This window comes from Eretmochelys imbricata, chromosome 16 (genome assembly GCF_965152235.1).
Source record: "Eretmochelys imbricata isolate rEreImb1 chromosome 16, rEreImb1.hap1, whole genome shotgun sequence".
NCBI classification, from domain to species: Eukaryota; Metazoa; Chordata; order Testudines; family Cheloniidae; genus Eretmochelys; species Eretmochelys imbricata.
This window is the reverse complement of record NC_135587.1, coordinates 25142795-25159069: the sequence shown is the minus strand read 5'-3', so window position 1 is coordinate 25159069 and position 16275 is coordinate 25142795. Positions and strand designations below refer to the sequence as shown.

Genomic DNA, 16275 nt, shown 5'->3' with positions numbered 1-16275 from the left:
ACAGTAAATGGAACTAGCATGGAGGTCAGGCTGGACATGATGCAAGTATGAAGCAGCTTGTCTGCATGCTCTTGATTGCTTTCACCACAGAATTTAACCAGAAGGGATTTTTCATCCCTTTTCTCTTCTTTTCTTTTCTCTTCTCTTCTTTTCTCTTCTTCTCTATGAAGCGTTATTTCCATCTGTCCCTGAGCTGGATGAAAGATTGTAATGAATTAGATGGAGTTTGTCCAGTCTATTAAATAGATCTTCCCTTTTCAGTAGGTCTGTGGAGCTGAATGGATTCACTGCACTCAGGGATCAATATATTGGGACTCCAGTGTCCACGCACTATCAGTACCTACCGCACCTTTTTAACTATTCTGCTCACTCAGCTCTGATGCCCCCACAGACCCGAAGCCTAGATCCCCAGTCACATAGTCTTATCAATCAGTTAGTGTCAGCTGAGGACCTGGAACCACTTGGCACTCCAATGCTTATTGAAGATGGGTAAGTGCACGTGATTTGGTGGAGTGAGGCTGCCCTGAGCCGCTCCATTGTAAAGCCGGTACTGTCTCTGTATGCACAGCACATGGAACGTGCATAAATTGTTATTGGGGGAACACCTTTTGAGTATTTAAATTAATAATAACGTATTTACAGATCTCTTAATTTTGCATGTGTATAGGTAATTAAATAAACTATGCCTGATTCTGAAACCAGTAGCCAAAGAATGTCATCCAAGGGCTAGAGCTGATACTGTGATGCTAATGTCTGTAGGCTGAGAGGATCTATTTCACAAGTGAAATCACTTTTCTGTTCTTTGCATAATAATTTGCACATCTTTGGAGTACAGCGTCCGCTTCCCTTGTAAATGGGAAGCAGCAGCAGCTTGTTAATCTGTCTGGTATCCAGGACTGCAGGAGGCTTCCTGAGAGCAGAGCTGCTGGTAGAATGAGAAGATTGCTAGTTAGGTTCAGTCAGCATCTGCAGGGATGGCATTCTTCTCTGGGGAAAAACACAGGTGCAGGGATGGTACCTTTCATCACCTGCTATCTGTGGGCTCAGGAGCAGAAAAGCCAGCAGTCAGTTTCTGTTCTCACCACTGGGTGACACTGTGGTCACCAGGAATTAAGACACACGCAGATGTTATCTTGTTGTCCTGGTGCCTTGTGTTCCAATGTTTTTAATACATTTTTATGTTTTCCTATTAACTGTTACTGCAGGTATAAAGTGACTCAGGCAGAGCTGTTTGCATTGCTGTGTCGTCTGGCAGATGAGTTGCTTTTCAGGCAGATTGCTTGGATTAAGAAGCTGCCATTCTTCTGTGAACTCTCAATCAAGGACTATACTTGCCTGCTAAGTTCCACATGGCAGGAGCTGATTCTGCTGTCCTCACTAACTGTTTACAGTAAACAGATCTTTGGTGACCTTGCTGATGTAACCTCCAAGTACTCTCCCTCTGATGATGAGCTGCACAGGTGAGGTGGTGGGTTAAATCTTCTGGGGCTGTAGCAGTATCTAGTCATTTGGGTTGGGGGGAGCTGAGGGGGGGAAGAGGGTCTGTTCCTGGCTCTGTCACTGACTCACTGTTTATCCTTGGACAAGTCTCTCAGCTGGCATCTCACTTTCCATCTTGGTATGAAGGGATTATAGTCCCCACCCTTGTATATCACTCTGAAATCTTTTATATGTACGTGTAGGGATCATTGCTTAAGAGAAGAAATTTTTGGTGGGGAGCATGTGGGCAAAGGAGGGGTACCTTCCCTTTCTACCCATCTCAAAATCCCTGCGTGGGGTTGGTTGTGCGGAATGCCCTCTGGATCTTGTCAATCAGCTGCCAAAGGGTTGCCTAGGGAGTGATGCCTGCCACTCCCCAGGAGTAGGGTGCATTCCGTTTGTTCTGCCTGTAGCCCTAATCCCAATGCTGTCCTTAGGCCTCTCCGTCTCCTGAAAGCCATTTAGATATTTGAAAATTAAAGTCTATTTGTGGAGGTGGGCAATTACTCAAAACTGTAATAGAAAGAATCGACTTTCTCCGGAAAACCTTGTCAGAGAATCATAGAATATCAGGGTTGGAAGGGACCTTAGGAGGTCATCTAGTCCAACCCCTTGCTCAAAGCAGGACCGATCCCCAATTAAATCATCCCAGCCAGGGCTTTGTCAAGCCTGACCTTAAAAACTTCTAAGGAAGGAGATTCCACCACCTCCCTAGGTAACGCATTCCAGTGTTTTACCACCCTCCTAGTGAAAAAGTTTTTCCTAATATCCAACCTAAATCTCCCCCACTGCAACTTGAGACCATTAGTCCTTGTTCTGTCATCCGCTACCACTGAGAACAGTCTAGATCCATCCTCTTTGGAACCCCCTTTCAGGTAGTTGAAAGCAGCTATCAAATCCCCCCTCATTTTTCTCTTCGTAGACTAAACATCCCCAGTTCCCTCAGCTTCTCCTCAAAATTCATGTGTTCCAGTCCCCTAATCATTTTTGTTGCCCTCCGCTGGACTCTTTCTGTGCACAGGTTGGCCTCCTTTCAGTGTGCTCCATTCAAGTTAGCTTGCTGAGGAATGTCATTTCAGCTCTGCTGTCAAGGGTGACAGGCATAAATGGGAGAAAGTCAAAAGTCTGTTACATTGCAACATTTAAATCCTACAAAGCCTTAGCTGGTGTGAAGAATTATGAATGGGGATATAGCTCTTGTATTAAAGGACCCTTTTGAGATTCATAGCATTGGCTTGGTTTTCAGAGGTGCTGAGCCCCCACAGTTCATTGATTTCAACTGGAGATATGGAGACTCAACACTTGTGAAAATCAGACCCTAAATATGTGAAATATGCCTTATCTGCATTCCTAGCACACATGATGTTCTTACAACTTACCAGCGCCACTTCTGTTGTTTGTTTACACTTCATTTCACTTGGGACTGTGAAATTAAACGAGTCCATTTCGCTTTCAGTTTTGAGTGCCCAAATTTTGAGTTTTAAGGAAAAACATCTAGTCTAGTGACTTGTGATTTCACAATCACAACTCAAAATTTCAATCAGCTTTGCCATCACTTTTGAAAATCATGGCCCTTGCTCTTGCCACGTGGTTGTGATGTTTGGATTTCCCTGTACGCAGGGAAATGTTCAAAAATCTCTTAGTTTAAAAAAATACCGTTCTTTTTAAATGAGGATTTCTCTCTCGCAAGCTTCCAATTTTTATTTGTATAAAACATAAATGTCGGGTTTCAACTTATGTCTCCTTTAAGACGACTCATCTAGAGCTAGTCTACGCAGAGTTTCTGTGCTAATTTAACATCAGGGCTCAAACTGTAGACGAGGCCTTAAATAATTCTCAATTTGAAATATCCTTTTGAAACCCGAGATAGGAAAAAGGGCAGGTCCTGTGAGATCAGAGGGAGAGATCCCATGACTTCAGTTTACTTTTGTCATTGAAATGGCTGGTTTCATTTTCTTCACATCCGTCTGAGCGTATATAGTTCACAGAAGTTTGCCCCAACTATTCTGATGGAATATGGCAGATTTCTTAAGCATTCTTCTGAAACTCTCTAAGATACTTCAGTGCATTATTTCAGATTGCTTTTTATTAATTGTTTCCTCAGGGTTGATATTAAGACCTGATGAAATTAAAGTGCAGTGAACTTTAAACAAAAATTTGGGTAAAATGATCCATTTCTAGATATTTTAACCCAATCAACCAGCAAAAGCTTGCTCCTGGGGCCTTGCCTGACGCACGGTAGTACTCGCAGTACTTATGCTGTGAGGGTAAGGAAGAGGGGCACAAATTGGGAGTAATCCCTGCACGTAGTACAAAAAAGAATATGGCACAAGACTGAGCAGCTGTAACCTATAGTTCTAGTTTCATCAGTGTAGTTCCTTTTAACTACTGAAGATCCCCCTCGGACAATACAGATTTTTCCCAGCGTTCTGAAGAAAAGCAGAGAGTGATAACCTAGTGTCAAGGCCAGTTTTCCCATAGAAATTCTTCCTTTCTTCACCCTAGGATTGAGAGGAGAGCCCCTTTATGTGAGGAATTACTCAGGCTCAAAGAAATACTATATAAATATTGTAAATAACCACGAGATACAAAATGACAAACTTGTTCGCAAAGCTTCCCAGTTAGAAGGAGAATGAAGAACTGATCACACAGCTAGTGACCTTGTTTCCACAATATTATGTTATTAATTGCTATTTCATTGTTTTTGATTACATAAATTTAATGATGTTGCAACTTAGCTGACACTGCAGAGGAAACAGTGCTATCTGATGCTCCAAGTGATGACCTGCCTTTAATTCATCATCTTGGTCAGTTTTCTTTCTTCTGTAGTCCGAGTCCCAGACGATTCTTGTTTGGATAGCAGAGAGACTGACAGCATTGTGACAGAACATTTGCAGGATTTACTTAACTGGCTGCCCAGCCTCCCTGTTAATATTTGACCTTCTGTGGCTCTGCCCTTGCTGGAGCTGGTCGTTGTGCCATGGTAATTATAGGATGGTAAATCTTGAGTGTCATTTTATAAATAATCCGTGATCTAATAGACATTCAAAGTGCAACGAGTGCAGCTTCAATGAGGAATCTCACAGCGAGAGCCAAGCACTTACTCCTGTGTGCAGGTTTGCTTATGCTCAAGCTCTCCCTCTCAAGGCCCCAAAAGTTGACGTGTATAAAATATGAGGCAGACCCAAAATGAAAGAGAGATAATAAAGGAGTCGTCTTAACCCTTCCGACTCTGCCAATTTCTAACCTGCCAGCCTCAGGGATGCTTTAGAGAAGATCTGTGTATTTATCCAAGGGGTTAAAATAATAGATATGTTTTGACAGTGGAATGGTTCCTTTAACTTCAGTTACTGATTCAGCATTTAAACTATCACTACTTGACGTTCGCAAAAAAGTGGAAATGTAGCTTTACCAGGCCATTTGGGAGGAAGGAGGAGTGTTGTGTGAGGTGCACAGCTGAGGGACCTACATGTGCAAGTGCCCACTCAGTCATGCAGTCATCTTATTTCAGAGTGAGCATTTTATTTATAGCTTAAAGATCCGTGTGCAGCAGGGCAGTAGTAACAATACTAAGCTGTTGTATTCGAGTGAAAGTCTTAGCAGCGCTCTCCCATGTGCTCATGCAAGTGCACTCCTGCCCTCCTGTCTTCTGTGGGAGCCAAGTGTCCCTGGCTGGCTCCTCCCTGACTCTTTAACACCTAGCCAGCAAAGAAGCAGCTCTAGGCTTATTCAAGGTGTTTTCTCTCCCCCAAAACTACGCCTTGCCTTTTCTTTTTTATCTTTAATTACTAAATCAGTGTGTGGTGTTTCTTCCTCCTGGTCAGCCTCTTACTGGATTCTGGGATTTCACAAGTCTGACAGAGAGCTAGGTTGCTGCACCAGCCACTGGCCAGCTCAGCGCTGCCCTAATGAGCATGTGCTGCTCAAAGTGCCTTTTACACTCCGAGTTACTCTTGGCTTTGTAACGGTCGTTTCTATCAACCAGCTGTCCCTCTGGGGTACAAAAGCAGTGTTTTTTACTTGCATCTCCAGCAAGTAACACCAGAGGCCATCTCTTCTGAAGCAGTCACTGACTCTTCATTGAAAAATAGGTCTGCATGATCCTCTCATATAAACCAATGTAACCCCAGTGAGTTCACTGGGGTTACCTGGGTGTAACAGAGGGTTTTATTTGGCTCTCTTTTCATGGTAGAGCGGCTCACCGTAATGATTCTCCAATATTCATGAATGACTGCTGTTGTCTGAGATTCATGTTGTCTGTTAGCCAATTTAAAAACAATATGCTGATCTAAGATGCCCTGGCACTTAGAAGGTTGTAGTTTATTTCTGTACCTGGCTATAACCGTGACTGCCAGTATATAAGTAGATGAAAAATGAATGAATATCATCAACTTTTTCATGTTTTAATTCTGATTTAAACTGCTGGCAAAATGGTGTTTGTTTTCTAGATCTAATGTTTAAATCTCTGGAGTCTAGTAAAAATGCAAATAAAATGCATGGCAGCTTAAACTTTTTACTGTCACTCCTGCTCATACATAGCTAGGAATTAGACTGGTGTAAAAGCTGTGAGGCAGACAGTGTGTGGAGGAGTCAGTGCTCCAGAAGGAATAGGGCTGTGCAAAACAGAACAGCTTTGTTTGAAAAGGGGAGGAATGTATGCACAGAAAACCAAGACTGTTCTTCTGCAAGCATGAGAGAAGAGCTCTCCTGGATTTATGGAAGTGACGAGTGGTCGGTAAAAATGTGCATGTTCAAAAAACAATTAGACCCAGCAGAGGATTGTGAGTGGTCTTTGTGCTCATTAACTTCTTGAGCTTTGCAATCTTGCACCTGCAGGATTTTTAATGTCAAGTTGAGAGCAAGAAAATTGTACAACTTTAGATTAGCCGACAAGGCTTTCATCACTTACAATATTACTTCCCTGAAGAACTGACCTAAAGTTCAGACAGCTTGTTTTCTCTTCTCTGAGGTCAAACTCCACCATGCATTTTACAAATAACTTTGAAGTAAACAAATACACGTGCCAAAATCAGATGATATTCAGTGAAGGGTGGGGGGTTTATTTTTCTTCTGTTTTTGTTCAGAGATGGCTTTCTGGCTGTGCTCTGGTTGTGTACTGTATAATGCCAGAACACACAGCTGAAGCTTTCCTGAACACTTCTGTCTCACTGCTAAAGATTTATGCCACATGCTATTTCTTCCAAACTAGCCTTTATTGCTTTAAACCACATGTAGCAGGAATGGCTACTGGCCATTTGCACAAATAGAACACTGAAATATGCGATCTGTACTTTCAGCTCCTCATGAATGTCACTTATGCCATCTTTTTGTCTACTGTCCTGTGATCCAGTCACCTGCAAGCAGGGGTCCTCTCAGACTCCTCCTGCAGAAATCTAGGACTCCCTATGGGACTAGGACTCTTCACTACAGAGTTTCCATTGAGGTCATTCCCATAGCTCTTAAGAGACTGCACTCACTGGACTGTTGTGAGCCCTTCCCAACCTACTGTATTACACGTCCCTCCCCGTTAGCAAGTTCTTTGGGCAAGTGTCCTAGCTCAGAGAGAGAGTTGCAGCTTGTTGTAAGCAAGCTACACGTACCTTGTGTGTTTTCTTTTCTTGGAAAGAGTTCAGCACCTCCTCCTAACTCTAAAATTGCTTGGACGTTTTCTCTCTCATGCATCAGACTCCCACGTTTGCATGTAATCTCCTGCTCACCTGCTAGTTTAGAGCTCACATCTGAAGCTTTGCACATCAGCACATATCCATGTGCCCTCCATGTGCAGTTTCATTCTGACATGGCGGGGTACAGCCATGCTGTTGGAAATGGGGGAGGAAACCTGGGTCCAAATGGGACAAACAGATCACGTTTATATTACCTGTAGTCATGACATGACTACATTGTGTGACCGGTGAACATCTCACCTGAGATGTTCTAACATCCTATTCCTACAGCCTGCATGGCTAGGAGAAAAGTTCAAGCTGGGGAGGCTGAAGGCAGCTAAAAGAGGGCTGGAGCTGAGAGAGAGAACTGGGGAAGTGCTGGGAAGGTGAGTGGAGGAGGATGGCGTGATTTTTTTTTTTCTGTATAAAGCCTTAAGAACAAGTGGCTGTGTTGAAGCAGGCAGAGTGCTGTGTAATGTGATAAATGAGTGCCCTGGATCCAGCGTGAAGGCCTAGGGTGTCCAGGACCAACCATCAGATACTTAGCACATACTGAACCTGGCAAGGCAAGCCTGATTTTGCTGAGTCTGTTCCAAGATGAGTAGCAGGAACAGGAGGGACAGTCTATTCTTTCCAAATTTCTAGACTAATTTCTAAATAAGAGCTTCTGAAAAATATCATCTGAAGAAAACTACTAAAGCTTTTGAGGTTTTCCTGTCCCTGTTTTCAACCCTTCCTTTGTCCTGCAGCCCGCATTTTATGATGGATACCTTGTAATAGTGAATAACTATAATTTAGCTGGAAGTCGTATAAATTTCACCAAACTTCCTAGATGGACCTGCACAGTTGATGGGTCATAAAATACAGTATAACTATTACTGAGTGTATAATAATAATACTTTGCACAACCCCAGAGCTTTCTGTCTAAGGATCATCCCATTACACAGACTAGTGAATTAAGCCTCACAACGAGCCTGTGAGGTGGGGAAATATCTTCATTTAAATATGGGGAAATTGAAACAACAGGATTAGTAACTTGTCCAGGGCCATGCAATAAATCATTGGCAGAGCCAGGAACTTCTAATACTTGTTTCTCCCAGTCATAGCAACCTAATACCATGACCAGGCATCACATATCCACAAGCAGCTATGCCAATATACACCAATGTGCACCCACAAAATCCCCATTTTCCTTAAAGGTCTGATGTAACTGGCAAATATGTTGTTCTGAATCACCTTGTAACCAGTTTTGCTTCTCATGAAGAGTGTCAACAGACCTGAAGCTTCTGGGTCTCTGATTTATAATGCAAGGTATTAAAGTATTTTAAGCGCCGTAGAGTTTTAGTAAGTCACTAAGCTCCCTACTTTTAATTGCAAAGGGCCTCTCCCCTTTGAGTACCCTGTTGTGTACATCAGTCTCCCTTTCCTTCAGATTCAGTGAAGAGGGAATGGAGGTGATGGAACGGCTGATCTACCTCTACCGCAAATTTAACCAGTTGAAGGTCAGCAATGAGGAGTATGCATGTATGAAAGCCATTAACTTCCTAAATCAAGGTGAGTGGAAGAAAGGGATTAGTCCCACTGGAGTAAATGACTAGTCAATAAGCTAGTCAATCTTTGCTTCCTTTGGATGATGGGGAGAGAAAGGGGGGGGTCCTAAATCCAAACTGAAATCGACTCCTGAGCATTAAAAGGTTTTTGTTTTTGCGATTGCACAGTTAAAGCCATATTAAGTGTGTGCTGTTTCAGACACCTAAATGAAGCAATTACAGAGGAAGTGAAAAGGATTCACTTTGCTTGATCAATTTTTAATGCCTTTAATCGTAGACGCCAAGGACAGTATGTGCGTCACTTTAAATACGTACCTACTTTACCAGCAGCAGAATAAGAACAGAGCAGAGTGACTGATGAAACCTTTCTAGATAAGGCCTGAATGACTGATTACCTACCAGCTGTTGTGGCAAACTTCTCATCATGCGCAAGGTGCATGCCATCTGAAAATTTTGCTGCTCATGGCGGAAGGGTCTGGGCCAGTGACACTCAACGATAAGTATTACCTAAAAGAGCCACAGTTGTGTGAATTCACTCTGTGTGTTAAAAGAAAAGGAGGACTTGTGGCACCTTAGAGACTAACCAATTTATTTGAGCATAAGCTTTAGTGAGGTACAGATCATTTCATCGGATGCATCCAGTGGAGTAATTTTATTTTATTCTCCCAGCAAAATTACTGACCAAGTATCATTTTATAAATTACAATTGGCTAATAACATAGTAAAAGCATCCTGATTCGTTAATAACTTAGATGGGTTAATAATTAAATCACACCGTGTTTTAATAGCATGTGCTGCAAAGAGCCGCAGGAGATGCATTGAAGAGCCACTTGTGGCTTGCGAGCCTAAGTCAGAGTATCACTGGTCTAGGCATTTTCTGACAGGCAGCAATCAAGACAACCAATTTGCATCACTTTTTTCCAATTTAAGCTATTAGCTTTGAAAAACCTTTGTGCGCTAAATGTTGGATAACCTCACTGGCATGGTTTTCTGGATTCTTCATCACTGTGTTTCCCTTCACCTAATACTTTTGTCTGACATTTTTTTAAAGAAAGTGAAAATATGCATTTTGTCCTTTAATATGGTGCCTAATGCAGTAATATTTGCAGGTAATGAATGCTGCCTAATACAGGACTGACTCCATGTTTGTGGTCAAACACAGCATTTCAGAGCTGTCCATCAATTCTGTTATGAAACTCCTAACACTTCAAAATTCATGAAAATTCATGAAGTCAGCATAGAAATAACATGCAAATGGATTCTGCAGTGGCAGGGCCGGCTTGGGGTGGCAGTCAGAAAGGGGCGGCAGAGTTTTCACCACGGTGGCAATTCGGCGGCAGCTTCTCTCTCCCCTGCTGTCCGTGGCGGCAATTGCTTGGGGCGGCAAAACCGGTTGAGCTGGCCCTGTGCAATGGTAGTCCAGGGTGGGAAGTTACTGGTCTTTTCTCTGAAACTCTGCCATGCTGAAATTATTTGGAAGGTTCAATTTCTTCAGTAACACTTGGTATGGGTCACTCCAGTCTGACACCGTGGTGTGGTTCCCATGTCAGTACTCGTGTGTGTATGATGCTTCATACATGTGCAGTAACATGTTACCACAGGTCTGTGTGTTGCTTGTGCATAAATGAAAAGCTATTCAATGGCACTAGCCTCATAGGTGAGTTTCAAAAGCAGTTCAAGAAATAAGAACCACTGGGAATTTTCCATACCACAAGGAAGTGTTCTACTTTGCAAGGATATGCTGAAATCCCCCTCCTCCCCCTGGTTATACCAAGTGTTTTGTGCTGACACTTCAGTGTGTGCCCCGGCACAGATTCCGGTTTGCTTCCCTGGACAGTTTCCTGACACTGGATGATAGACTTCTTTAGCTGTCTCTATTGTTTTCCAAAATGTATTTTCATTAACTTCCTGTCTTCTTTTATTTTTAGTTGGAGTTTGCAAATTTTTTATGTGGAATACCTGAAAATTATTTTTAAAGGTCAGCTTTTGGACAGCAAATAAATGCTCCTTCCCTTGTACAGTATTTCTGAAGAACAATACTGAGCCTCAGAGGAGTTGCATATTTTGCCTATTCTTAATTTATTGGATCCCTTCCCATGACATCAAGTAGTATATAAATGTCATTGATCGTGCTGAAATACATTCAGAGGGACTTTCTCAAATTATTTTGCTAGCATTGAAATGTCTACTTTGAGGAAATTGCTTGACATTTGGAAACGCTAATTTTTAAAATAAAAGCTTGGCAAGTTTATAAAGCTCACGTGGTGAAATTCCTAAACAGACGACACCCTCAATTACTGATCTGAACACTTCCCATAGAGATGAGACGATGTAACTAGAATCAACATGCTGCTTTCTGTGGAAAATCTTATGTTGCACCCTCTGCTAGGACTGAAAGCCTTGACATATAGCTACTTTATAAAAAGGAAGTAGAGATTTAAGGTTGCTAGAGCTGTTATCTTCTGAAAGGTTCATGATCTCTGAGCCTGAGCAACTTAGGACATTATATGTTCTCATCCGTGTCCCTTATGAAAGGAAGATCTTGTACCCTCACATCTAATCTGAAGTGTGTACATGTAGGAGATACTCATTACAGTATGTCCTGGAGGAGGAGGGTGAAATTTTAATCCTGTGGTGACTATAAACGTGAAATCTCTGCTCAATAGCATTGTATAATTTAGGTAGATTTTGTTAGACTGAGTTTTATAAATGGATTTGTCCTTCCATTTTACAATTGCTGACTCGAATAGTGATGAGGAAGAATCTGAATCTGGTTTTGTTCTAGTGTTACAGCTGTTCCCAGTCACTTAATTCTTATGTTTTCACTCAGACATTAGGGGCCTGACGAATACATCCCAACTGGAGCAGTTGAATAAACGGTATTGGTACGTGTGCCAGGATTTTACGGAATACAAGTACCCACATCAGCCAAACCGTTTTCCAGATCTAATGATGTGTTTGCCAGAGATACGATACATTGCAGGTAACTTTTTGATCTCTTCTCCCAGCTGGCCCCTGTGTGAATCGTTAAATCTCTTTTAAAGGAGACTTTCTTCTTTTTATAATTAAACTCCTAGCTACTTGGCTGGACAGCAGTGCCAGTGTGGGACCTTTTCTATGTGAGCCTTTCTCTACCAGGCTAAACCCAGTGTAACAACTGGGTCTGGTTATAAGTAGCTCCAGCCATCTGTGTTTACAAATAGTGATGAACTCCAGTTCCTAGGTTAGGGAGTAAGAAGGCATATTCTTTTCTCACCAATAACGAGCTCTCCTTAGTATCTTGATCGAAACCTCCTTAGGGTCTTAATTTCAGACTCAACTCTGAAGTATCTTCTCTGCTGCAGAAATAACCCTGATCTGTAGATGGCATAGGCCTCGTGGGGAGGAGCTCGCACTGAGTCCAGAGATGGCACTTGCATACCATAGTGAATATCACAATATAAAAGCCTAGATAGGCTTGAATGAAGTCCCCGAATCTGAATTTCCCTGGCATTTGGGTTACTGAAATCTGCATGTGAATTTTCCATCTCAATGCATCATTAATTGGCTCTAGAGGAATTATTCCAGGATCTTCATGAGAACATCAGACATTTGTACCTAAATGTTAAGATAATGAACACAGATTATTTGCGATTGGGAAGAAATGTTCTTCCCTGGGGCACGTTGATCAGGATCTGCGTGTTTCACCTTCCTCTGTCATACCAAGCAGGATTGTCCACTGGCACCAGGTGGACACATCACACACAATCTATTCATTGTGATTGACAGGGGAGGTTGACAGGTGGGATGTGTTCTTTCCCATCTTCCATAAATATGCTTCCATTATGGGGAAATCATTTTTATCTGACTTCGCCAACGCACTTAGCTTCTGTTCCACTCTTTAACACATCCTGTTGTTTCCAAAAGAATATCAAATGTCTAATGTAGGAATTGGGTGATTTACTGTTTCTCTAAAGGTTCAAGGTGAAACTGTCTCCAATGTCACCAGCTTGTTGGAGATGAGCGTGTTTTTTAAATCTGGCTCAGGAATGGCAGCTAATTCTGATTCTTTCTTAACAGGAAAAATGGTGAATGTCCCTCTGGAGCAGCTGCCCCTCCTTTTTAAAGCCGTTCTGCATTCCTGCAAGACAAGCGTGAGCAAAGAGTGAGCCTTCATTGCCCCGAACCCATGCCTTGCTCTGGTGCTTCAGGTGGGGAACTGGCTCACATGTGAAGAGAGAGGGGGGAAAAAAACCATGATCAAGGCAGTAGAGAGCTGCTGAGACAAGGTGGCAGGTAGCCCTGTCACTGTAGCAAGAATCTTTTGTTTTTGTTTTTTAAACTCTTTTCCTATATATTTATTTCACGACAGAGTTGAATGTATGATCTTCAACACAGTGCACATGGTTCTGTATGAATGCAGCAGCTGCATTCTCTTGCAGTTTACAGAATGTAAAGATGTTTAATGTTACAGTGTTTGTTAGGGTTAGTTCTTTTGTATTTGGGGGGCTGGGGGCCGATATGACTAAGACTACCTCAATGAGAAGATGCTGTTCATGTACTGATCATTTCATGATTCATATCCAAAGTGTTTGCCTAGAGAGCAAACTGCCTCACTCCACTGGGAGAACTATTAGCATCCCAAATGCTGGAGAATATTGGAGGAGTGTGGGCATCAGAGAAGTGCCAAGCTTCAAAAAAGATAAGTGGGGGCAAAGGTGTTACCCCAAAACCAGAATTTGGGTACCCCCAGAATAGCCAACCTGTTCTCATTAAGTGTGGGTCTCCAGGGTGGCTAAGGGAATACTTGGAGGACACAGATACAGCCGTGGATAAATGATTGACACAAGCAGTGTTCCAAAACAAGGCACCTTTTGTTGAACAATTTCTTGACACAGTAACAATCTAAACACAAATCCCTCATAACAAGTTAAAGAGCACCTCAAACCACATTGCCTTATAGCTTGAAATGATACTGAGCGGATGCTCCCTGCTTCAGATGGTCAGTCTGTTGCAGGTAGCTGACAGCCATTTTTAGATGTCCATTAGCTTTTACACGTATAAACCCCTTTCACAGTCCACACACACATGCATACATCTGTATTAACCCCCCCGCACACGCAAACACTAGACTGTTATAACTATACCTGTTACTCTGTCTGACCGTACTCAGCTGACGGCACAGTATATTTCCCTGTTTTCTTTCTCTCTCCACTCCTCTGCTGCGTCCTTCTCTTCTCCCACTGCTTACTGCTGCTTCTCCTTCATCTCACCCTCACCTCTTTCACGCCTCCCTCTGCCTTCTCAGCTCTCTGCTCAGCTGCCTTCTCAACTGTCAGCTGCTGCTGACTTTTATACCCTACTTTGCTAACGGTCACACATCCGTCATTCCAGTTGGCCGTTACTTACCTCAGTGTTGTGATCTGTCATTTGTTGTTTACCACTTCCTAATACTACATGACCTGCAGCTGTCAGCCAGTGGTGGAGTGACTCTTGCTTATTTAAAATGGAAGCCAGGAATCTAGGGATTTCAAAATGGAGTTTCTCTGGAATCAGAGGGAGAAATTAAGACTTTTTTTGGTCAACTAGCTAAACTTCATCAGTTTTCAAATGCAGCTCTCATGATGTAAATTGGGTCCCCCTGAAATTCTGTCACGAGAATTGCAGCATTCCAAGGCTGAGAAAGACCCCTAACCCACATTCCCCTTCCCAGGGCAATGCAGAAATGTTCTCTCTCTCTCTCTCTCTCTCTCTCTCTCTCTCTCTCTCTCTCTCTCTCTCTCCAACTGATGCATGATTATTCCCTCATGACTCTCCTACCAAACTGGAATTGTGTCGTAATTAATAACAGGCTTTGAACAGGGAGGCAGAAATAAACCAGGCAGACTGCAAATAATTTAATTATTGGCTAAATGCTATCTCTTAGAATCACAAACTGGAAAAGCATTCTAAGAAGCCTGGGCAATATACGTTCTCCATGGCTAGATCTGGCCTAGTTTTTAAATTACTCCAGTGAAGAGGATTTCCTACTACAGTAGTTACAAGTAGTTGACATCAGCGAACACTTCAAACCTCGCAGCTTCTATCCCTCCTATGGATAAAATAAATGACTTCTGATAAGAGATTTCAGTATCCTCTGCTATTGGGTGTCTGTTGACCCTTGGAGAATATATGGGTATTAACCAAGTGCTGCATGTACCATTTTATTGCTTGGAGGGGAGAGTAGTAGGAAAACCTGGCTCTTAGTACAATTCATGTATATTACTTGGTTCTAATTCTCCCAGAATTTAGATGTTCCACCCAGTAACTTCAGTCACTTGCATTACATCAAAAATGCTTTACTTGCTGCTGTTCAGCTGTTTGATTAACAACACGTATGACTGTCCATTAAGCCTCAGTGTCCTCCATGGCTTCCTGTAGCCACACAATTGCTAGCTGGGGAAGATTTCTTTCCCTGTTTCCATCATTCATATATTTATGAAATCCCACTCATTCTAATAGGCAGCCATGTTGCCTTTGCTGAATTTTCTGCTGGGACCCTTAGTTGTAAATCTGTTTTGAGTGGTTACATTAGGCTGAGACATTTTTGAATGTTAAAGAACCTGCTATTTTTAAACTACCTTGAGTTCTTCAGGAAACAACTTCTGCTCTTCTGGGATGGGAGAAACCATTCTTATATTCTTGCCATCCTCTATCCAGTCATGACACATCAGAGTGTATGGCACAAATTAAATATGTGGTCAGGAGAAGCAGTGTTTTCTTCTGAACAAGCCCCTGCTCTCCACTGAAGTACTGTACCTGCTAGTGGGTAGAAAAGAACTGGGTGAACAGCAGAAGCATATCATTAAGTCAGCCCCAAATGCTACCTACAGACTAGTGAAATAGCAACCCAACAGTCATTGGAACTTGCTAGCTTGGCACATCTCTAGGTCAGTCAACAGTTATTCTGTACGATAAGTGCAAATGGGTCCTGCCTCCAAGAGATGAAGACTACTCCATCCAAAACCATCTCAGCAGAGACAAGCTGTTGACTAACCATGTAGACCAAAGGCAGTGTTGCTCTCTTTAGTTCTGCTTTGTGGATCTTCCCACTTGATTGTTTCCCTTGCTTTAGGTAGTCCACTAGCTGCTGATATACACTTTCGTAAAATAAGATGTTACGGGTAACAGCTGCTGGGATCAGCAGAAGTCCACTTTTATATCACTTGACGAATCCAAAGTTAGTTTCAAGACTCTCATTTGCTTTCTGTTTATAAAATGAGACAAGCACATATTTCTCAGGAAAGCCTTCTGCATTCAGTATATACCTCAAGTATACATGGGAAGATTTTAGTGTATCTGTTTATTTCTAAGTTAGGAAATATTGACAGCTTTAACTTTCATTTTCAAATAATTCCACATGATACTTGTATTACGGGTTATTTTCTGGCTTGCTTACACATTTCAGGAATAGTTTAACTGCACAGAAGTAATCTTATTCCACAGTTATTAGATTATTAATTATTGATGAATAAGGGTTTGTTTAATTAGAAGATCTCTATGCTAACATTAGAAAACTTGTTTTTGCCAAATACCTGACAAAAACATCTAGTTTGTACTCTGTC

General features: G+C 42.1%; 1 protein-coding gene across 1 annotated transcript in view; it reads left to right on the top strand.

Annotated features, from left to right (window-relative positions):
• Window positions 1–14355, top strand: part of NR6A1 (nuclear receptor subfamily 6 group A member 1) — a 63174-nt gene extending 48819 nt beyond the window's left edge. The window contains exons 5-9 of the mRNA XM_077836257.1: window positions 265–489; window positions 1206–1460; window positions 8575–8696; window positions 11523–11675; window positions 12752–14355. Coding sequence (XP_077692383.1) covers window positions 265–489; window positions 1206–1460; window positions 8575–8696; window positions 11523–11675; window positions 12752–12840 — 844 coding nt within the window. The 3' untranslated portion in view covers window positions 12841–14355. The remainder of the gene's footprint in view (window positions 1–264; window positions 490–1205; window positions 1461–8574; window positions 8697–11522; window positions 11676–12751) is intronic.
• Window positions 14356–16275: the final 1920 nt, after the last annotated feature.